Raw genomic sequence first — 24,050 nt, forward strand, 5'->3', positions numbered from 1 at the left:
TTCTCCAAACCTAGACATGCTTGTATTAAGGTCTGGCCACACTGTCCATAAAGTCGAACCGGTCGAATCGGGTGAAAAGTCGAAGGTTCGTCGAACCGGTTCGACTCAGTCGAACCCCGGAAGTTCGACCAAAAAATCTGGTTCGACAAAAGTTCGCGACACCCCTATTGATAGCTCATTTGCCCTTTGGAGCATGGTGGAAGGTTACCATTGCAAGATGGCGTCCATAATACAATCGAATATCATTGGTCATCTGATGAATGACCGGCACAGAGCTCGCGGACACTTGAGTGCAAGCAGTTGAAAAAAGTCTGCCATTTGGCACTGTTGTTTTTGTAGAGAATAATAAAATATGCTCCCATAAGTAACGTCAGCTTCTTTAATTCATGCTCCACTAGGCCACGAGCATGGAACGGCGTTTAGAGAAAACTCAAGCGTTAGCAAAGGCCCAGACAAGTGAACAAAATGTAGATATTTAAGTGTGATTGACATTTTCTCACCTAAGGCCCACGATACAAGAATTCGGACGAACAGCAATTTGGGGACTGAGAACATAGAGGGTGGCATAAATAGAGTGGTAGGAATGTAGCGGGTGGTTCAGATGTCGGGTAAGACTTGTGGCCCACAACGATTTCTAGCTTTGAGAGGAAAAGGCTCTCGATCATGTCGCCTTATAGAACTTTTCTGGTATTTATTTGTAACTTTTGAATGGGGAAGTTTTTTCTTCGAAATTAGCTCAAAATAAATCTACAAGTTAGCCGAACTTATGTAGTAAATTGAAGTGTCGTAGCTTCTATTTTTTTAGTTTTATTATGAGTCTTGGCCTGGCATCCGGTTTACCCGGGCGCAGCAGTGACGCGCGGACTTCGTTCCCCGCATTGCTGCGCCCCTTCCCAAGGTCACGTGACACTCACAAGGCATTGCATTGGCTGGGATGGCTCGTAGCGTCCGCTGCGGTCCATCGTAAGCTGAAACGGGGCATAAATTCGTTCACGAGGCAGCAAGTGTTTCTGGGATCTTCCCTTCTATCCTACGCTGGTTTCCGAAACGTTGAGATCCCTTTGTCCCAACGCGGCGCCTGTGGCTCGCGAAGACACGACCCGTTTGGGGAAGTCAAAAAAGGCTTTCGCCGACTTCGATCTGCGCTCCCTGTTTTTACACGCCGTCCCTCGTATCGAGTTTTGTCAGGACAACGTAGCGGAGAAAATGGACACCGATGGTCGAAGCCTGCAAGCTGTCTAGGTCGTGGCGCGGTTGGGGAAGCGCGTAAAAAAATGCCATTATCAGCTCCCTTTATCTCTTTTTTTTTTTTTTTTTCCATGGTGGACTTGCGTTCGTTTCCCTGCATGCAGTTAGCTGTTTCTGATTAGTTTTCTGCTCCCTTCCGATGAACGCCTCCGCCATCGTCATTGTCCTCCAGGCTCGACCCGGGTCATCTCTTCAACAAGAAAGCAATGAAAGGGCGACAACTACAACCAAACTCCAGGGTTTGAACTTGTGGGGCCTCGTTGGGCTCACTGAGCCGTGGCGAACACGGCGGTTTTGGCTGTCTGTGTGCCGCACTCTGTAGTCGGGACCCATCTAGAGGAAAATGAAGGCGGCGGTGGCGTTCATCCATGGACCCCCCTCCCAGAGATGCGAAGAAGGCTGGGAGGACGAGCACCAGGCATTGGGAACAAGGTAGAGACTCTCGAGAAAGGAGCGGGCGACGACGAATGTGCGCAATGGTGTCAGAAGACTACCCATCAATATTTTGCTACAGCGTCACGCATATTTTTTTATAAAGTAAAAAACGCAACTACTTGAAACCGAAACCGAAACTGGACTGGGGAGGAAGAAGAAATATAGGGGAGGGGAGAGGTGGCGGAAGTTACGTGGCCGTGATACTTTTTTTCATCCCAAACAACGCGTTCGCACCTTTTTAGAAGCCACAAAAAATGGGTATCATATTTCTTTTCTATTTTTAATATTGTGTGCGTGCCTCAGATGACTTGCGACTTCGAGTATCTTTGGTAGTTGTGTCTAAACCTGAGAAAACGGCCCGTGACCACCGAAAAGAGAGTGAGCGCGACTCAAACCGGCTAGTTGTCGATCGGCGGTTTTCGGTCAGAAAGAAACCGAATTTCGAGCCGCAAATTCTGTTCTGGGTAGTTGTGCTCTTATATGCAATTTACAAATAAAAAATTTTGGCGAGTATAAATACCCTGTCAATGTCCCTTTAAATATTAAAAAAAGAAGAAAAATACTATAATTGTTCAGATTTTTGTGAAAGTGCCAAAAACTCTCGAAAACAACAATAACATATAGCAAGCTCATGGGATAAGGAAGTAGAGGAATTAGGTTAGGAAAGAAGCACTCCAGCTGAAGGTGCGTTAAAATGGAAGAGGAAAGCAAAGGCACGTGCGTTCATCTTTGCCAAGTTTGTTTGAGCAGGGTGCAGTATATAGACGCTTTCAGGCAGCTGTGCATAGGCGCCGCCATAACCGACCTTCAGGTTTTGTTCCATCTCATTCCGTTCGCTCCACTTCCTCATTACCACAGCAGGACAGGTTATTGTAATTTTAAGTGTTACTGTGTCCTTCTCCCCAGCATAGGCCCTTGTGGAGGCTCGTCAACGCCCGCTTCAGTGCCTCGGCATCTCGGTAAGACAAGAGAAGGTCGGCTATGGCAGCTCAGTCTGGCGCGCGCTGAAAGCGTCTATATGATAGCGATCAATCAGAAAGATAGGAATGCAGCAAAAAGGTCCAGGCAGCATATTAACACGCAGCAGAGTAAAGGGGTGATGGGTGCCAACACTCACTGGCCACACAGAGGGCGAAAACGATAAATGTAGAAGGCGCTCAAGAATTTCGGCAAAGAGCATTTGAAGAGTTTGAACCAAACGAGACAGCTTGGAGGCATTAAAAATAAATTTCTTCTTTAGAAATACGCAAAAACAACTGTATATTTTATAAGAGATCCGTGGAAATAAACATGATTGGTGAGTTGATTGCATAATACACGGTGCCAAGGACGAATATACAGTGTGTTTCCGGAAACGCCGGCCAAATCGCTCCTGCGAAAACTAAGCATCGCACAGAAAAAAGGTTGATGCCGTAGTGGTCTGTGTCAAAGGGTCCATTAAGAAAAATTATAAGCTTTCACTATAATTACGTAATTAATTAATTTCGAGTAATTAATTCGTTAATGATTGATTTTAAAGGGATGGCTTCAATTAGAATCTTGCTGGGCAACACCGAAAACTACTAAATACACCCGCGTTACAATGATATATGGCACGCGCAGCATTTTACGGCGTTCCGAAAAAAAAAAAAAAATACTCAATTTGGGCGCGTTTCTTTGGTTTCGGTTTCTTGTCGGGGCGCATCTCCGCGCGGGCGATCCCGTCCCCCGCGTCTAAAACGCGCAACGTGCGTGCCACGCCCACGCATCGTGCGTAGGAAAGGCTAAATAAGAAAGCCTCCGTGCTCTCACGTGAGGTTTACCTTTTTGACATCGGTGCCAGTGTGAAGACGCACCTTTACGTACGATGCGTGGCGGCGCACGCATGTTGCGCCTTTTAGACACGGGGGGCGGGATTGCAGGATAACAAACTGAATCCCAGAAAAGCGTCCAAATTGAGCATTTTTTCGGAACGCCGTAAAAGGCTGCGCGTGCCATATATCATTGTAATGTGGGTGTATTTACGGCCTTTCGTTGGGGCACACCGCACCCGTCCAGTGCAGTACACTCTTTCCACTTTAGTACAGGAAAAACTGGCGGGGAGAGAAGGAAGCCCCTTCTCCTCTCCAGTGTTGCGGAGTTGCCACTCCGGAGTTGGAATGATTCCGGAATCATTCCGCATTTTCACAACCCCGGAATGGAATGGGAATGGAATGGCGGCAACGTTGAGGGGAATGGAATGGGAATGGAATTAGGTGCCTTTTGCCCGGAATGGAATGGGAATGGAATGGGGCCAAATGGGCACGGTTCTTCTTTTTTTTTTTTTTGTGTGTGTGTGTGTGTGTGTGTTTACGGTCAGCTAAACCGAGCCAGTCAGCGAGTCTGGTGCTCAGAAATAAAATGAGCGGGAAACTGCTAGCCCGCGTGGAGCCATAAAAAAACTGATACGCAAAAAAAAAAAAAATGCAATACAAAAAGCAAGCGTCAAAGCAAAGGGGGGAAGGTGGGTAACGTGACGCCTTTCACGGACGCGCCGGCGTCGGGCTTCGATGGCATTACACGAGAGTGAAACAAGAAACCAAGCACCAATTCAAAAGAAAAGGGAGCGGCAAAGAAAGAAACCGCCATGCACAACTCCTCATCGTCCTTCTTGTCATGCTTTTTTTGTTGTTGTTGCGGCGGTTTGTAGAATGCGCGCGCGCGCACAGACTGAGATCTGGGAGCGGAAGCGACTCATAACTCGCAGAGCTCTGATAACTCGTTGACTCGGAGGCCGCCGAAAGATGATCAGGTATTGTTTTCTTATAGTTCGAGGAGCGTTGTTTCGCAGGCAGCCAACCCTGCTGCCTTCCACGTTCATTCGTGCGCACTCCTTTGTAGTGAGAAATGTGGGTTTGCTTCGGCATTAAAACCAAAGCGAGATTCACTTCCCTCTTCCCCTCTTGCGCTTTGCTCCGGGCCTTTTTTTTTATACTGCATTTGTAGTGTAAGTCCGCCTTTTACTTGCTCTTTGTTCCTATGCTTGTTTTCTGTGTTATATGTTTTAGTGGGTTGGGGTTACAAGCAAGCTAGCGGATTCCCGCTCATTTCCTTTGACTTTAGTCTCTGCATACTTCGTTTCACCTTGCGATGGACCGCTGCGGACGCTACGAGTCACCCTAGGCAATAGAGCACCGTGAGCGGGACTGCAGGGTCACGCGACACTCAAAAGGCACTGGGTTAATTTCGATGGCTCTCGTGCTGTCTGTTGAGGTCCATCGTAAGGTTAAGTACACTATCGTCACCGCTTTTGGTGTGACCGAACTGACTAGGCTTGCAGAAAGACCGTCCCGCGCCAGACGAGGCGCAACCGTTGCTGTGAGGGCAAATGAGAAGGAGAGCTAGGTGCTAGCTGCCACTCAGGTTTTGGCTTCCGGGTGTCTCGGCTGTCCGGTCTGCATTCGTACTCCTTGTCCTGGACCCTAGAGTGGCCCTTGTTTGAGGCGGTGAGAAGTCAGTTGGACGGTGTTGTTGAGGTAACACAAGGAATGTTAATTCGAACGGTGCGGTATTACCCCATTAATTGTATCTTGATGTGAAGAGCTTTGTCAGCGCCGACCCGACCCGTCGCCACAACGCGAACAACCGACACCGAGGTAGAAGAATGAATCGGTTGGTACCGTCTGCTGCCTGAACCCGCCACTCGATCAGCGCGAAGAGGAACATCACATTTCGGACGAGAAGACAAGATAAATACAGATCGAGTCATGGCATCGTGGAAGACATTTTTCGACATTAGCCGCGAAGAAAATAAACAAGCTGCAAGCTGAAAGTTGTGCAACAAAACTATACACGGTGTAGTCGGCGTATATCATCGAACTTTATTCGCCATCTGAAGAGGAGACACGAGAATGAGTATGCGAAGGGTGGAAAAGGGTAGGCGAACCAGCCAAAAATTGAATTGAATATGATAAGAAATATCGAGATTCGTAAAGCAAGCGTGAACTCATGCGTTTTAAAACACGTTTCGTTTTAAAACACGTTTCGCCACAGAGGTTGCATTTTGTCAGAGGATGTGTTCTTGCCACTGTGCATGGAGTCGCTTCCAGCAGTGTACTAGCAGTGTTGCTGTATTTGAAGAATACACTAATATAGCTTATTCATGCGCCACGCAAGAACTGGATATTTTTATAGTCTTATCAAGCAAACAGCTGGCCGCGTATGTCCTAAAAGTAAAATGCAACAAAGTTAAAGAAAGAAAAGAAAATGAGTGGATTTAAGTTTTGCTGTTTGTTGCGAGCCACGTGGTCGCAAGACCGATGTCTTAAACAAGCATCGACATATCAAGATGCTTTCTCGATGTTTGCAGTACATTGTAAATAAACACTTCGTGCCACCAGCGGTACGCTTAGTAAAACCAGTGCTTTTTCGAGGAATTTAGCTTTTTTTTTTTTTCAATTGTCTCTGCATTTGCTAATGTAACTTTATGCTGCTTATGCCGGCAACACAATGTAGCTATCAAGTGCCAATTTTTACATTTAGGAATTAAAGGAATGGAATACAACGATTCAGTCATTCCAGGAGTGGGAATGGGCCGAGTGTCTAAATTCCTAGGAATTGAAAGGAATTGAATTATCGAAAACTCTAATTCCCCGGAATGGAATTGGGATGGAATGGGGGTGCCAATTCCGCAACACTGCTCCTCTCTAGCCTACCGGGTACCCCGAACCGCTCTGCACCGTTGAGATACGGGCACAGACGAAAAGTAGTTTCTCCGTCTCACTAGTTGTACGCAGTGCAGGCGAAGGCAACACCAGGCGAAGAGAGGAAGGGCGAGGATTAGGAAGACAGGCCGGGAGAGGAGGGCAAGAGGAGAAAGGGAGGAACGTTTGAGAGGAGAGGGGGAGAGGACGATTTTTCTCTTCCTCACCAGCTTTCCTAGTGCTTGCCCTCTTTCCCCTCGCCTTGCGTTGCCTTCGCCTCTACTGCCTGGTGGTGTTGGTACAGCACGCAATACCTTATGCAACATTTCTTGGTGGTCTAACAACGCTGAGGGCGTCGATCGCCGTGGAGGCATCGGAGACAACCGTACTGACCGTACGGGCAGTATGCGATGGCGCGGTAGGTGTGTTTTCCGTCTTCCGCCCATGGAATGTGGACGAACAGTTTAAACAAACTACCGCAACTGTCTGACGAAACTCTCGGAGGCCTGTGCATGCTGGCGGCAACGTGGTATTGCATGGTGAATGGTGTTAACGATACAATAACCTGTAAGGAGAACTAAAGCCCAGGAAACCCAAGCCTCACACCCAAGATCGAAATATGAAATGAATATGAAAAATGTAAAGAGGTCCTAGCAACAGAGCGAACAAAACCGAAACAGTCAGATTCGAAATATTCCCACTTGTACGAAGATTTTGTCTGCAGTTTCATTAAAGTGTTTATTCCGTTCTAGCAACGGTCCCTGAAAGGGGCAACATATGGATTTAGTGACGAGAATAACAGGACACGGGGGGCGGGATTGCAGGATAACAAACTGAATCAAAGAAAAGCGTCCAAATTGAGCATTTTTTCGGAACGCCGTAAAAGATGTCGATTGATTACCAGCACGCCTGCATTCTCTCACTGCTTACGGATGACAAAATGTTTGAAATCATTAAGAGGGGTTACAAAAATGGAGGGGGCGAGGTCTTGGAGAGTGGGAAATTTCAAGCGAGACTGATAATTTACGATAATGAAGGAGGTACATGGAAGACGATACAAACAATAAAGCTTGGACGGCGGTTTGTTGTAAAGCTAGATGGCGCGAGCTGTCACCCAACACAAAAATATATACATCTTCATTAAGTCACGTTATTTATCCATTTATTTACTGGTTACCTCACTGTTGCCACAAGAAGCGCTGAATTCGCCAGCTCGATAAAAGAGCAAATTATATTGTTTTTTTTTTTTTTAGCTTGTGCGCAAATGTTAATCTTTTTTTTTTTTATCTAGAAATACGATTTGAGAATTTACCGGGAGAAGAAAAAAAAAAGGGGGGGGAGGGAGTGAAATAACTTTATGGGTTTCTGGGCGTACGTTTGTGCCAGCGCATTAAATATTTGTCTGTTTATTTTACCAAGGGTGGGATTTGGCTTCGTCGTCTAATTAAGCTTATTTTTAAAACTTCCAAAAACTTTCTCCACGCCACTGGTTTCGTTTTTTAAAGCCAGACTAGTGCTAGTGCTGCCATCTTTCGAAGAAATTTCTAAGCTCAGTAATTCACATGACCAATCGTTCATTTCCGCTCGTAGTGCACCCTGGGTTGAATGCCACGTTGTTTTGAACGCGCATGCGTAGCCTAGCATTTCCGGTGGCCAGAACGTAACGTCAGCCTGCGCTTTCTTTGCCGCAAGTAGGATAATGAATGTTTTATAAAATCTTTTAAGAGCGTGGATCGTTGTTTTGACAACTTTTACGTGAGTACTGAACCTCTGGCAAACTCCTTGCACCAGTATAAAACCGTCGTTTTGTTCGTGCTCTCCGTGTGTGCCCCTCAAAGGTTGAACGAGCATGTAACTTGCAACATGGAAAAGGCCTAAGCGTTGTTTTCGACTTGTTTTTCGCTCACGCATCGGCGGCTATCTTTTTTTCGTTCGCATTTGCGTTCGTTTAGGTCCCTAACTCGAAAAACATATCTACCGTTATACCCTGAAATTGAGAGCAACGCGTCAAGGACGCACCATTCGTCAGCGGCGTAGCCACCACAGCCTCTTGTTTGTGAGCAAAAATAAGATAGCGGTTTTCGGACCCGGCTGACAAGGCTACTTTGCCACTGCCCCTGCTCGCCGACTTTCAGAGCGTTCGCATTGTCTTTTACAAGACCAGAACTACGTGATAAAATTCTGAAGTGATGCAGTTCGCAGCCTTGAACCTATTTTTGAGGTCGCTCGCCTCGGTGTGGAGCAGTCGTTCGATCAAATTCTAAATTCGTGACACGAGAAGTCGCCTTGACCGGCCACGTCGTACAAAAAATCTTGGATGTGTAGTCCGAGTTAATTATCGGCCACGCAGCGTTCGGGGCAGATTTTATATCTTAGATTCGAGATAATGCGAACTCTCAGGTCATCCTCGGTGTGAGTGGTTTACGGGTCAGTCGGTGTGATGAACTCGATGCGGTTGTTACGTCTCTTCTGACGGCTGTGCAGACGCACTTGCCTGCTGTGCAGTTTTACGTCATCTCTTATTCGGTGCGACTTCGTAGAGGGCAGTTGTCGTGGCACATCGTTATTGTTCTGCTAGCCAGACCGTCTCTTTCCTTGTGACGTAGCGCGTGGATGAGGTAAATTCGATGGGCTGTGAAGGTTTTGAGGAAATATGTCTTCGAGGCATAACCCATGGGCAGGCACACAATCGACTGCGTGACGTTCAGCTGGTTGCTCAAGGGCTCAAAATGCACACGCGAGCTTTCGGTCGCCGAGCCGGCCCGTGCGAACATTGACATTTAGAATATTCACCTTCGGCATGGCCCGTCGGGGAAAACCGGAAAACCGGGCGCTTACGCTGCGGGGTCAGTTTTGGGTTTTTTCAGGTATGGTCGCTAAGCTCGCTAAACAAGTGAATGTTTGTGGCAGTCATTTGCATAGTGACTGGACAAGCTCTTTTTTATTTATGCTCGCTGTTGCATAATTGTAGTAGAATATAGATCATCTGCAATGTTAATTTTGTCCCAGATATGGCATATGATAACAAAGTTCCTTCTACCAAGGGAGTCATTAAAGGATGCTTGTGCAGTCTTCATACCACTCAAGTTTGAATCAATGCCTCTACTCTCGGGGCCTAAGGTCACTCGAGTTCTTGTGCTATATTGCCCTTATCCCAGCTCCAGTAGCCTTGACTTTTAAACCTAAAGATCTGCACAGCGAGGGCTCTGATGCCTTCAAGATTCATAAGGCGGTGTTTCTGCAGCCGTTCGTTAGCAGAATTGCAAATGTATTTGTTTTTGTTCTGGATTTAACGGTGCTAGCGGCTGGGACCCCCTAACCAACGTGCAACTTAGGGTCGCTCGTTGGTCGATATGGTTTGATGAGCTCTTCAGGTCTTGATGTTTGTGTTCCTTATTCGTTGTTTGCTCTCAATCTTTCAGTATCCATTTGGGCCTCCTAAATGCTCCCCGAAATATATGTTTTCTTTATTGATCGAAGCATTTGATTCTGTTATCAAGACACTGACCAAAAAGAGATTTTGCTGCCGAGTCAAGTCGTTCACATGCTGAGGAAAACTGACAAGGTCAGATTGAAACCAGAGGACTGGCACGAAGAACTGTGATGTCGGAGATTGCGCACACTTCCGGGGGTCTCCTGGGTTGTTTCGCTCCCTGCGACTACATGCTCAAAGTTTCTTTAAACTTGCATGTTTAGTATTTCAGCAGTCATACAAATAATGTTTCGTGAATTCTAATACATGAAGGAGTGTTAGGCTTCGCATAGAGTTCAATGTCTATGCTGCACAGTACAAGAGAAAATAGGGTTTGGGGAAGACCTGGGCAGCTTGTTCTTGACTGACGGTTTTCTTGTGGGGAAAAGACGACTTTTGAGTTGCAAATGTATTTTCTTGATTGTTGGGCTCTTATGGATTGTGTTTGCATAAAAATCTAGGTGTGCAAAAATGCAGCAATGGGGGGATTTTAATAAAGTGAGACATTGATCCTAGATGAGGCATAATGCATAAATCTCTGTAAAGATGGTTAGATCAACCGAAGAATAGGTTAATCTTGCACTCAGCATGGTTTCCCAAAGTTTTCATTGCACCTTTTTCTCTGCAGTGACTTTGAAATGGGATTCATGTTTTTACTGTAAATCCAGCAAAGAAGTTTCATTTATCTACTACCAGGACTGATGCAAAAAAAAAAAAAAAAACTTGATTAGATACATTTTGTTGGTTTCTTAATTTTAGTTTCCACTCTGTGACACCTTCAAAAGTGGAAACAAAAAAATAATTCTCGACAGGTGATGGCCACGCCGGGGGGTCAAGGCATGCCCTACGGCGGCCCCTTCACCAGGCCCCCTTACCTGGTTCCGCCGATGCCCGAGAGTGCTCCCAAGTCGCCCCAAGGTGCTCCCGGAGCGCCCCGTGGTGCACCCGCCCCACACTCCATGCCCTATTCGGCCTCTCTATCCCACGGCGACAGCGCGCATGTGGGCAAGGAGGGTGCCCCACAGCACTTCTACCAGGGGGCCCCTGGCAACCTGCCGCCGCCGTCCATGACCCAGCCAAAGCCGCAGCCAAAGCAACAGCCCAATGGGCCGCTGCCACCGGCCGTCAACGGTAGTTGGCCGGCCTATCCAAGCCAAGCCAACGGACCCACCCAGAAGCCACCGCAGCTGCAAGTGCCTTCCGGAGCTGCAGGCACGGGACCTTGTTTTTGTCGCCGCATGTGTTCGACGTGGCCGACTCTGACGTCGGCGGTTGTTTTGCTTGCTTTTGTGCGAAGGAGCCATGATTTCCTGGTTTTTCTTTTTTCGTGATGCTACCGGCTGCAGCTGAGCCCGCAGTAGGTCGTTCGCAGTCCACAACTGTTTTTTAATAAGGATGGACAGGCACTTTAGATATACAGCGTGTTTCAGAGAACTCAGGCCAAATCGCTCCTGCAAAAACTACTCATCGCAACGAAATAAGGCTTGTGTCGTTTCGGTCCTGGCCCCTGGGCCAAGGGCCCACTTAGGAAAATGATTAAAGTCCGGGATAATTAACTTGTTAATTATTTTTGCATAGTTCACTTTTTTAATATTGTGTTTGAGGGCATGGTTTCAATTAGAAATTTGCTCAGCATCGTCGAAAAACATTAAATCAACAAATTACAGAACGATAGAAGGCGTGCAAAGCATTTTACGCCTTTCTGAAAAACCGCACAAATTCGAGGGGTTTTTAAGTTTTGGTTTGCAATCGAGGCGCATCTGGGCCGCGGCGGCACTGCGCCACGTTGAGATAGTGCAACCAGCCTCTGCTGCGTCGCGTGATGAAAGCGCATCAGAGGTTGGTTGCACTATCTCTCCACGGGGCGCGGTGCCGTTGTTGCCGAGAAGCACTCCGATTGCGAACCGAAACTCGCGGTTTTTGAGAAAGCCGTGAAATGCTGCACGGGCCTTCTATTGTTTTGCAATTTATTGATTTAGAGTTTTTCGGTGATGCTGAGCAAGTTTCTAATTGAAACCATGCCATTAAACCCAATATTAAAAAAAGTTAATTATGCAAAAATAATTAGCAACTTAATTATCCCAAACTTTAATAATTTTCCTAAATGGGCCCCTGGCCCAGGACCAGAACATCACAAGCCTTTTTTCTGCGCGATACATAGTTTTTGCGGGAACGATTTGTTCCGCGTTTCACTGAACACACTGTATATATACTGTAAAGGACTAAATTTTCGCAAGGACCTAATTTTTGCGAATTTCGCGAATCTCCTACAATTTGCGAAAAATACGTCCCAGGAACAATTCGGGCTATATGTGAACGCTACGGAAGCGATTCTCAATTTGCGAAAATTGGAACCCGCAAATAATTTCAAATTTTCAGCATTGGCCCGATTCGCGAAAATTTGAGCCCTCGAAAATTAAGTCGTTTACAGTATATGCGTTTATGTTCTTGAAATGGAGCTGGCTCCTGCATACATTCCAACATAATTTTTCAGAATGAAATACTCTTGCATGACAGGAATTGGTGAAGGACGTCATTCTGGGCCTGCACAGTTTTTGCTTGGTGGATGCCGAAAGAGGGGGAGAATCCACACTATATTCCACATTGTAAGGTCTCCTCTTCCCAACTGAGAGTAAACTTGAGTCCCTAGATGCATGTCAACTTTAGGCAAGTAAAAACCCGTACACACTACATGTACTGGGCCAAATGTACACTATGTGACACTGTTGGTGTGAACAGGGCATCGGCACTTTTTCTAATTTTGCTTGGTATTGGCAAGCATAGAATTTTACCACTTTGGTAAGTGCCCCAGACGAATGCTTTCAACCACACTACAGTAAAATACTGGGCTACTGCCCACCCTCCCCTTTCACTGAAAACTGGGTTATTTTAGACATGGGTGCTTGTCCGGTCAAATCGGTAAAAACCGAGATGGCAGCCGGTAAGGAGTTTTGAAGGCAGGGTGAACGGAATCGGAGGAAGCACATTTGTTTTCGCACAATATTCCCGGTCATTGCTGCTATCAGTCTCGTGGCCGCCGCAACGGGGTGAATATTTTCGGCCAATGTCGGCGCTTTGGACGGGGTGGGCGCTTTACGTATCATTTCCAGAATTCCCAAGTTTGGGAAACTTCCGCAGTATTTTACGGTGGTGGCAACTCTTTGGTACTGAGAGTGAGGCAAAAAAATGGTGATGGCTTTTTTGCACTAACAGTGTCGCAAAATGCACTTGTCTCATCTCCAACCATCTCTGTTACCACACACTGAATGCAACCATTTCTCATGTTTTATGGCTTTTTGCGTCACTCAACGAATAAACAACGCAGTTGGTTCCCCATGATTTTTAGGTACCACATACCAATTCCTTTACTTTACAGAAAGAACACCCTTTTGTTTCGTTTTAACGTGTACTTGGTTTTATTTACGACACTGGACTTTTAAGCCAGTTGTAACAATAGGTTATTTCACACCTTGTTCCGTTCTAAGCATTAGAACACAAACTTTTAACCCAAGTTTGGCGCACTACGGCCTATTGAGCATTTGTGCCATAAAGCCTCTGATCATCAGCTCCTCTCCTCGGGACTTGTTGTTGGACCTTTTGATGAGCTACAGACATTAAGTCCTTGTAACGACAAAACACGCTCGTCGGGCGTGTTTGGTCTTGGCGCAGGTGGCGGTGCTGGACACTCCTCCTTCCCCCTGCCGCCTGCACCCGGCACCCTTCCGCTGCCCGGAGCCACGGTGCCGTCTAGGGTCTCCCAGGGCTACCACCATCAGCAGCCTGCCGGTTCCAGCCCCCTTGCGACGCCCAATGTATCCGGTGAGGAGGGCCTTCCTTTGTGCACATTGAAATACTAGTTACTTGGCGAGCCCTTCGGGAGCCTTTCAGTAATGTGCCGATCACACGGGCACATTTAGCTTTACTTTTGTCGAGTGCACTCCAGCTGATTGAACGTCACTCTAAGTGTGTGGTGCTATGCATGATGAAAAGCCATCATTCGGTAATCGTGGCAATGACAACGGGTAACATAGTAGGCCCGCAAAATATTTAAGTACCATATTTTTCGGGCTATACACCTTTCGAAGAAACACTCGACCCCAGGGGCAACAAACCGTTTTCGAGCCCAGTCACTGAGTTTGAGGCTAGACTCACACCGGCATCTCTACTAACACTAACCGAGTGGATTGATTTCGATAGGCACAGTTTCAAACACTGCTGGTGGCTAAATCCTTGTCTTTTCCCCCTATTTTGTGTTTCATGGTGTATGTATTTTCCTGAGGACATTGAGAAAGCATTGTACCATATTTGAAAAAGCAAAAAAGAGCTAAAGTATTTTTGTTGGGTACGCATGCAAAAGAACGAAAGCAACTGGAATGTTAGTTGTCGTTTTTTTTTTTCTTGTTACAATAAGTGTTTACGGCACTGCCTGACTAGCTGCATGTTGAACAGCAAAGCGCTTAGCTGTCGAAAATAATTTACAACAGAAGATAGCCGAAAGGCATGCATTTTCACGCTCGCAAATAATGCGTTTACGGATGGGCAGGACATGGGCATACAATTTAGCAAGTTTAACATTCGAACAATATATTGTAAGTACCACACAATGCAGCGCTATCTGTAAAGAATTTATTTGAGAAAGATCTCAAAGAACACAGTCACCGTTGACTAGAGTCATATCTTGATGTTTAGACGGAGTTGAAGATGACTTCGTCTTGGTAAGAGCTTCCTTTTTTCACATCAGCATGAAGGCAAAGGAACAGGCGCGACTGACTCCAACCGGAACAACTATTTTTGGCTATGACTGAGGACTCTACGCGGATTATCTCTGGAAGGGGGGAGAACAAATGTCGTTGTTCACAAAATCGTGTCGAGGGCCGTTCGACGTCCTTCCCCTCCTTCGTTTCCCGTGAATGTCGAGCAGAAGCGCTTCAATGGCAGGCACTTACCGGCCCTATTTCTCACAGTGGAAGATAACACCTAAAGGGTATGCAGCATGCATCAGAAAAATTAAGTGGAAACTTTCACGAGGGGCGAGAAAACGTTAATGCAAGACTGCAAAAAACAGATAGAGAATCTCGCTGAGCGGGTTTCCTCAGTCCAAGAGTGGCAAAAAATTTCTAGTTAATAGGGGGTGTGAGAGTCGCACCAGCCGCATCAGTAACATGGTGGTGCCCTAGGAGTGTTTTTTCGGGAAGGTGTGTAGTCCGCAGGTGCAAATTTGGGGTCAAAAATAAAAGCTTTTGCTTAGACAGTCCGCTCCCGGTGCATAGTTCGCATCTGGTGCTCAGTCGACACGAAAATCTTCATACACGAGACACCTTGACAAAAGTCTGCTTTCTTAGCTCACAAAGAAGCTTGTATATACATAAGTAGTCATTAATATACTCTCTACAAAATCCGTTAACGTCTCGTAAAATGAACAATCTTGAAAAACAAAATTTCTGTATACGTGTAATCATGTATAGTTCACTAATTATAGCCCGGAAAACGCGGTATATGTTCAAATTTCTCGGTAATATTTTCGTCTCGTTTTAAAAACAATTTACGAGAAATTGTTGCATCGCAGTCCGATGCTTTCGTAACAAACTCCGTGGGACCGGCAAAAATGTTTGTCGCACAAGTCACTTTGTTGTAAGGCTTGGCTGTTGAAGCATCTATTACGCAAAATGGAATGGTGGACGGTGGAACTGAGCGACATGGCGTGGTTTCTGTATGGTTCCTTCAATGAAATTTTACTTCGAGTTTGGGGCCACGGGAAGGAAGTTGGGAATCGATCAAGAACTCACTTGTACTGCAGACTGTGACTGTAAACCCAGACGTAAGTGGGCGAATTTAGTTGGGGGACTTACGGCTTGCTCCAACCGAGGCATGTAAGAAAGACGTCTTGCTCAAATGAGTCTTAGCGAAGATCTAAGCACTTGTTAAACAGCTGCCCAGACAGTGAAAAAGGAAGTTGTGGCTACAGGTGAAAAAATTGTGTGATAATAATTTTAAGCAGGTTTGAGTGCTAGGTCTTTGGCATTCTACTATATGTCTTGGTATTTTTCCGGCAGACATCCACTGCGTCTTTAGAATCTAAGAGGTGGACTCTAATGTCTGTTTCTTGATTCATTTTTCCACCCTAAACTAATGGCTGTAGGCTGTTCAAGTCAAGCTTTATTTTTACAGGGAAATGGTGAATGTAAACAAGGCAGACAAAGTAGAACCCCTTTGATACATTTTTCGGAGCACCGCAATAAGCACGGTGTGATCCGGGGAAAGTGTCACAATTGATAATGCTTTCAGAGACCTATAGTCGAGACAGGCAGCAATTCTCACTCAGCAACTTATTTCATTGCACTTTGATGACATGAGAACTGCCATATTTATTCAAATGGAGATTTTTACTTTTGTTTTTTAACTGTTAGTTTTAAAATTTGAGCTTCATCTGTAATCGTATCCAAAGAATGTTGGCCTATAAGAATGAGCAAACTTTCTGAGCTCATCGGGCTAATCAGGTTGAGACGTATCAACGGGGTTCCACTGTACTCGTTTATCTGTGAGGATCAAGTAGTCTGAATTTCATTTACTCATGAGTGTTGTTTTCTCTGCCAGATTCCCGTGCACTCATAGTCCCTGTACCAGTCCTCCTCTACACCGTGTCCGATTTGTAGCGTCTAGTGCTGATCTCTTGCCTAACCTGCGCACACTTTCCAAGCGACTAACCTCGCTGCAGCGGTTGGCCGGTTCTGCCGGGGGGCAGTGTGTCGCCCGTGTGTGCATTTGCCTCTGTGTGTTTCCCCGGGGCTCAGTGTTCTCACCCGGCTTCCCGGTTGCTCTCCATAGAGCCCACGTCCACAAAGTCCTCTCGGAACGCTTCTCCGATTCCCACTCAGCGTTACGATTTCATGGAGGGACAGTTCTCTTCACCCAGGCCGAGTATGTTTCTCCCCCATGTCTGGGCTTCGCTACATGCTGCTGCCCTCTTTTCCTTAGTTGCACTTTCCCAGCCCTCTGCACCTTTTCATGTCAAGCGATTTCTTGTTGGTTGTTCCTTGCATGCGTCCCACAACCTTCATATGTTATCATCATCATCTGGGGGGAGGTTGATATATTTTGGTTTATTTCATCTGTTGGGCACAATGCTTCTAATAGTGCACTCTATTCGTGCTACCCTTGGCGACAGTCTTGAAAACCGCTAGATATTGGCATTCTTTATGCATTAGTACAACGTTCCAACATTTATGGGAATAACAGTATTGTCTCGGACCAGTTGTTCGAGGTTTCTAGGACAAATAGATGACTGTGCCGCTTCTTTTTGATGTTGTATATTTTTGTAGTACAGTAAGTGTACCATTCTAGGAGTTCCAATCCTCTAAACTGCTGAACTCTTCTCTTTTTTTTTTTTTTTTTATGTTAGACTCGATTGCCTGCCTGCCTTGTCTTGCTCTGCTCCCTCAGACGGCATGAATACTGCCCGCTTCTAGGCTTTGCTTGCCTCTGCCTGTCTGCCGTAGAGATTTGTCTTAAATTGAAAACAGCCCTGCTCCTTTTGTTCTTCGGGACCAAGTAGTACAACGCTCTTCCGTTACCCCCTCCCGCCTTTCCCTTTCATGGTAATTAGGCCCGGTGAACCAAGGACCACCCAACGCCAACAGCCATCCGCCGCTCCGTGGACCTCCACCCCCCACCACATTCCGGCCGCCCGTTCCGGGTGCTCCTGGCGCGGGACCGCCGGTTACGGGACCGCTGTTGACGGGCCCCTACGCCTCTGGTCCTCCTCCTTCGGGACCACGCCAAACTGTACCACACCAAACCCAAACTGGACCACATCAAACCCAAACCGGAACACACCAAATTGGACCACCTGCCTCCGTTCCACCACCCTTCTCCGGACCACCCCTGCCTTCTGGACCCCCCGTGTCATCTGGCCCACCCCCGGCCTCAATTCAGAGTTCCCGCGGGGTTCCAACGCTTCCTCCATCTTCTATGGCAACTGGCTTCGGACCACCGGTCTCGAGCGCGAATGTCTATCCGGGTTACGGACCCCCTCCGGGACCTGCGATGGGACCCCCCCCCTCCTGGCGGACCTGGCCTGAGGTATCCCATGGGCCCCCCACCCACGCAGGGCCCCCCGCCCACGCAGGGCCCCCCGCCCACGTCGTCTTCATCCTTCGGGCAGTCGGGATACCAGGGAAGGCCATCATACCCGCAGCAGGTGAGGGAAGCTGTCCTATTGACCAGATCTCGAATAAGACTAAATTGTGACTGATGGGAATCGAAGGCGTATGGTCAGCGACGGATTTCAGAATTGAATAGACCGATGTCACCAAGCGAACTGCGCAGGCGCGCGCATTCCGGAAGTGGTGCCGCCGCCATGCTACTTGTAGTCATCCCTTCCCGGCTTCCCGGCTACATACGGCTGCGCGCACGTACATCATCATAGATCATCAATTGGCACGCCCCGGTATCACCTTGATTCTCTTGTATGTTTTTACTTCATAAGATTGTGTTGTTTGTGATGCCTTACTTTCCTCAGAAAGTGCGGAAAAGCAGTTTCAGTCGTCTTATCGTTTTAGAATCGCTTTGTCGTCTGCTTCGTCGTCGTCTGCTTCTTCGTCTTCGTGAACGCGTAAGCCCACTGCCGTTCACGGGGTAATCCCACTGCAGCCGCGGAAAAAACAAAACAAAAAACAACGGCGCCACTAATCGACCATTCCGACTTCTCGGACGTCTCAATTACCTTACAAACAAGTGAACATCTAGTGCAATAGCAAAGAACAAGAAAATTCAAGGGACAATCGGCTCGGTGTAGCACCACGGAACAGCATCAAATTTGATGAAAAACTGAGCTTGGTGGTGCTCAGTCTTGGGAATAACGTTTATTCAGCCATAAAGTAAGAGGAGCTAACTAGTCTTTCTTGAGAAGCGATAGTTTTCTAGAAGTTGTTTCATTCTGGTTGACAGCCTGTGCGACAGAGTACAGATGAACAGCGGGAGAAGCCTGCACAGAAAGGCCATGCCTGACGCGCCGTAATAGTTGGCATCTATCAAAAAGAAGCAACCATGCCATATACCTGAAAGCTTGGGGTGGAGATGATTTTTCGTGCACAGTTTCTATTCAGTTTTATTTTGTTTGCGCAAGATCTGAACGCTAACAGTCGCCCGACGGGGGAAGCTTTTTTCTGCGGTCTCGACTGGTGCTAATGCAGAATGGATCAGTAACACCAGCCTAATAGACCACCACAAAATGGATGAGGTTCGTTTGTTACATTTTTGGCGGTAAGCACGTGTTGCACTTCTAAATTGCATTATGTAATTTTTTCGCGTAGGTATGGAAAAAAAAACTGAAGGCTGCTTCCGAAAAAAAATTGTTTTATATCAAGTGGTGCCTATCGGGAATCGCTGCTCTTTTTTAGTGATTGTCCTGATCTTTTGAAGCACCGTTGTGCTTGAAACATGTCGTCGCAATACCAGTTATAACCACCAAAATGCACCGAGTAAGAAGTGTATTAAAAACGGCCCCCGCAAAGCGCTGCGGAGGTCCTATTTGAGATAGACCAAGGAATAGGCCGCTACGGAGCAAATGGTGAGAGAGATTCCAGCTTACAGAACACTTCGGCACGCTGTATGTCTCGTGCCCTGTAATCTTACATATTTTAGCTGACTTGCAATAATTGGATATAAATTATGAGGCAAATCGTGAAACAAATCGTAAAACGCTATTTTTCCTGCCGCTCTGTCCGGCTCTGTCGACCTTTCTTTGCCATGCTTCTTTCTTACGGGAAGACATAATATCCGAGGCCTTTTTGCTTGGTGCTGTTATTATAGCTCCGTGGCATACAACATCTGAAGGCACCGATTGAAAACCATGAGTCAACACCTGGCTAAAAGTCTCGTGCTAACCCGAAAATTCCCAAACGCCGGGCGTACAATACGCGCCGACGCGGCCGGAAAACTGGGGAGAACTACAGGTACCAGAATGCACCGCGGCAGCGGTGGCGTCGCGCAACTCCTCGTGAGATCGGTCTATTAGAAGAGGTTACGCTTCGAAAGAGGCTCACAAAATGTGCAGTGTTGGTACGAACGGTGGCACTTTCTAGGTTGTTCGTGTAATTCAACAGAGCTCAGAATATCAATAGGAGGTTAAAGGGCTACTGACATAAACAAAGAATTTGGTTTCCTCCTCACCTCTATGCTTGGCTCATGTGATGCAATTTTTCGTTTTAGAAATGCCTTAGCCCATGTGTTTTGCAGCCAGTCTTGGGCAGTAAGTAGTTACTAATAATGCGTTACCTGTAGCTAGTTACTTTTTCGGTAACTTTTACCTGTAACGCGTTATTCTTTATTCTGATAACTTGTAACTGTAACACTGCAACTTTTTTTAATGGGTAATTGTAACTGTTTAAGCCGTTACAGTTACTTATTTTTACTAAATAAATTAGAACCCAGGGTGGGGACATGGTGAAATCGCCGTCTTGAACAGGGTGTCTAACGACCGGGAAAATCGAAAATTGTCAGGGAAATTTCAATTACCGGGAAAATCGGCGAATTGTCAGGGATGTTGTCAAAAAACGAGCCGAGTCAGGGAAAATGAGCCGGAAACGCCATCGAGTGCCCTGAGCAAAGATTTAAGGGCTTGGGGGCAGAAAAATAGGCAATAAATTCGGCTTGAAACGGAGCGCAGGCTCTGCTCACCCGATGTAGAGTGTGCAACCCGACGCAAAGGGAACGGCCGACAAATGCAGTCCAAGCCTTGGATTACGTTGGATAGAGGGCGCGGTTAGAGCTACTAGATTTGGTAACAAATGGAAAAGCCGTAGAAGCCATAGAGCCCAATCCAATCCAAGCTTTAAAGGGGCACTGACACCCCAAAGGTCGTATTTATTTTTATTGTCTAAAACGATGCAAGTTGCAGTCATAGACACGCAAAAAAAACTGCATCGCGAAAAAAAACTTTCCCGCGCGCGCGCGCGCCTTTTTATTTTTGGCGTTTGATTTTCCCGCCTCTCGCCTCCTCGCTTCTTTTGATCGGTGACGTCAAGAATCATGAAATTTAGAAGCTTTGTAGGCGACATCTCTATAACATTTAATTACGGAAATTCAAAAACATGTTTTTTAACGCAATTGCGAACGCAGTACGGCCCTTCTTTTTGAAATACCAAAAATCGGGAGTTCGTTGTGGTGCCGTCTCCTGGATTTGTATCCTCCAACGGAAAACAGGCGACACCGCTCAAAACCGGTCCGCCGGAACGCCGCCGCTCGCTCCTTTCCTCCTCGCTTTGGGTCGCCATGGCAACAGCAGGGAGTGGTGAAAGAAAGGGGACTCTCAGGTCTCCGCAATTTTTGACGTCAAGGCACCGGCGCCGATCGCGCGGGAACTTCGAATTCGGCATTTGGAAATTGTTTTTTTACTTCACGAATACTGAATTTCCAAATTTCAAATTTTGAGGGTAATGTCCCGGCATCGTTTTCAATCGTTTCGGATAATAAAAAAAAAAATGATTTTGATGTGTCAGTGCCCCTTTAAACCGAAAGTACCCGAAAGTGTGCATATGGCGGCCATGCTGCCATTTGGTTGCTGACGTGTGTGGTTGAGCGTCGTGTTTTCATTGTGTTTTTGTAAGTGGCCTTTTCACTGACTATGTCGGCAGCAAGAAAGTGCTAGTTTAATTTGGACCGGACAAACCCGAATATTTTGGAATACGCGAGTTGTATTAAGCCCATGCAAAATAATCCTCACAGTGCTCAATGTCTTGTGTTGTAATGGTCTTATATATTTAACCGCCTCTACAGTGGTTAGGGAATTTCACCTGAAATTGTCAGGGAAAACTTGGAAAAGTCAGGGAATTTCAAAATAGTAATTTGCTAGACACCTTGTTGAAGTATTTTTCTCAGAACTACTTGCTGACAAAAAACAAAACAAAACAAAGGAACATCAAGCGTGGGGCCACGCATTATACAAACAAAAAATTGCCTGGTACGGACGAGTCAGCACGAAACCGGGAGATAAAGGAAGACTGCGCCCGCGGTGGTAGGGCCGGCAAGGAATCTGTCTGTTTTACTGACTTTAGCTCACTCTTCTCCTGTGGGGAGGGAGCATCTGCGGGTGTCAGTGGTAGTTCGACATGTCTTCGAGCATTCCGTCAGGGCTGTGTTTGCACCGCCCTCCCCTTCCCCTTTGTCTGATTTGTCCGTGCTTTCGTTTTCATACTCAGCCGGTTGCCAGTTCCTCTTCCCTATTAGTTTTCAAGGAAGCCGTCCCCATATTGTGCCGAAAGCCGGCGCTTGTTTAATTTGTTCATTCTCTTTGGAGCCGCTCGAGTAAACACGAAGGCAGGTTCAGGTGTAATTTCCTTTTTCGTTGATAGCTTCAAGAAACACCCCACTGGAAGGACACTTTGTTGTGGAACCTATGCAGTGCTCCAGATGAAGCGATTTCCCGAGAAACATGTTTCTTAAAGGGCGATTCCGCTTCATTTTTGTTTCTGAAAAAACAATGCAGTCCTCTTTGTTATCACCTAGGAAGACCATGCATCAAATATTATGACCTAGTTCTGTCCAAAAGCTTCTAAAACGGTGTGGCAAACTTCACAACTTGCCATGTTTCCGAAATCGGCTGATCTGAGCGGGCGAATTGAGGCGGGGGGGGGGGGGGGCAAACAACAGGCGCAGTTAAGGATACGGCGTGGGCGTAGCCAACATTGCGCTAAACGTCATCATCATTGCCCCTTTCAGCCTGTTTTTACTTCTCCGGGAAAGCGTAACGGGTGACGTCAGCGACGTTTCCTCTCGGTGCTCAGCGGCGTCCACGTGATTGGTGTAACGCGTCCCGTCATGGTCCCGCCGTTACCGCCGTGTCCGGTCACAACCACCGTCGTCATCTCACTGTCTGTGATTATTATTTTGGAGTTTCGTTCACACTACGGACACTACGTGCGCAGACTCATGCTGCAGTTGTGCAGACGTCGTCGAATGTTGTAGACACCAAAACGTGGTGAAGAGTGCGATGCAGACGACATTGCGCCTGGCAAACGCCTGCCCCCCCCCCCCCCCCCCCCCCCCCCCATCCCGCTTGTCATTGCGTAGAGCAGTGGTTCTCAAATGGGAGTTCGCGAAGGCGTTCTAGGGGTCCGCAAAGCTCTGCCTCATCAACCAAGCACGGCAATAAAAAGTCTTTCCTCAGATTGAGAAGAAACGTTCCAATTTTTGGGCGAGTTTTCTAGTGTATATGTCAATAAGAGAAGTCTACTTCACACTATCCTTTAGTTATGTCCATTTATAAAATCACTATCGTAAATAACCTATACCTTTTCCTTCCCCTTACCATGAACGGGGTTTTTCATTATCTCCGCCGATTTGCAAGGGGTCTGCGAAACATCAAGGGTTGAGAACCACTGGCGTAGAGGATCATGTGACATCTCGTACCACGTGATAGCCATGTTCTTGGCGGCCTGAAGGCAATGTTGCCGGACGGAGCGGAGGTTTCGGTTTTCATTTCTGTTCATGTTTAAAATTAGATTTAAAAATGTATATTTTATATTTGGCGAATTAAAGGACGAAGTGTCTTTTACTAGGGATTTTTAATGCGAAATCACTGATTATCTTGAAATATTCGGAATTGAGCGGTGTTGCCCTTTAATTGAAAAAAAAAAACAAAAACAAAAAAAAAAAAACGCTGTTTTTGATGCTTGTATGCGGACTGATCTTCCACAGATGGCATTTCGGACAGAGACATTGCGGTGGTCGTTGTACACTCGTAGAGCACCAGAATGCCTCACTCCTTTCCGCCTATATTCTTTCGAAGCTGTTTGACCTGCTATGTTTAGGCCTGCTTGCGAGTATATCCCATAAGGTAATTATGTGACCATCTGTGTCCTCATTCGTTTCGAAGCGAAAAATTAACAAAAATGTTCATTGACGTTGGCCGAGGACAATTTTGAGAAACAGTTGATTCTAAGTTATGACAATTATTGCAAATAAATTATGCACATCAAAATGCTGAGATGGCAAATGACGCGAAAAAAGAAACACTCTTCGAGTTTAAATCTTTATAATTTCTCAGTTTACCTTTCTTCTCACTATAGTATAAGAAATAAAATAATATTTTTTGGGTCTGATTTATTGTGTCCACTTTTTGTACTGGAACGAGAAAGTAACGGCGTTACTGTTTTTGCAGTAGCTGTAGCACATTCCTTTTTGAAGCCGGTAACTGTAACTGAGTTACTTTTTCCCCCAGGTAACTGTAACTGTAA

The 24,050-nt window shown here is 46.4% G+C and overlaps 1 protein-coding gene across 1 annotated transcript in view; it reads left to right on the forward strand.

Annotated features, from left to right (window-relative positions):
- Nucleotides 1-6,580: 6,580 nt before the first annotated feature.
- The window catches only part of LOC8024385 (protein transport protein Sec24A), a 41,039-nt gene continuing 23,569 nt past the window's right edge, over nt 6,581-24,050 (forward strand). The window contains 6 exon segments of the mRNA XM_040223665.3: nt 6,581-6,762; nt 10,629-11,028; nt 13,486-13,635; nt 16,642-16,734; nt 17,420-17,865; nt 17,867-18,013. Of these exon segments, the coding sequence (XP_040079599.1) occupies nt 10,632-11,028; nt 13,486-13,635; nt 16,642-16,734; nt 17,420-17,865; nt 17,867-18,013 (1,233 nt within the window). The 5' untranslated portion in view covers nt 6,581-6,762; nt 10,629-10,631.

The sequence above is a fragment of the Ixodes scapularis genome, unplaced genomic scaffold, assembly GCF_016920785.2.
Source record: "Ixodes scapularis isolate PalLabHiFi unplaced genomic scaffold, ASM1692078v2 PGA_scaffold3__209_contigs__length_174095766, whole genome shotgun sequence".
Lineage (NCBI taxonomy): Eukaryota > Metazoa > Arthropoda > Arachnida > Ixodida > Ixodidae > Ixodes > Ixodes scapularis.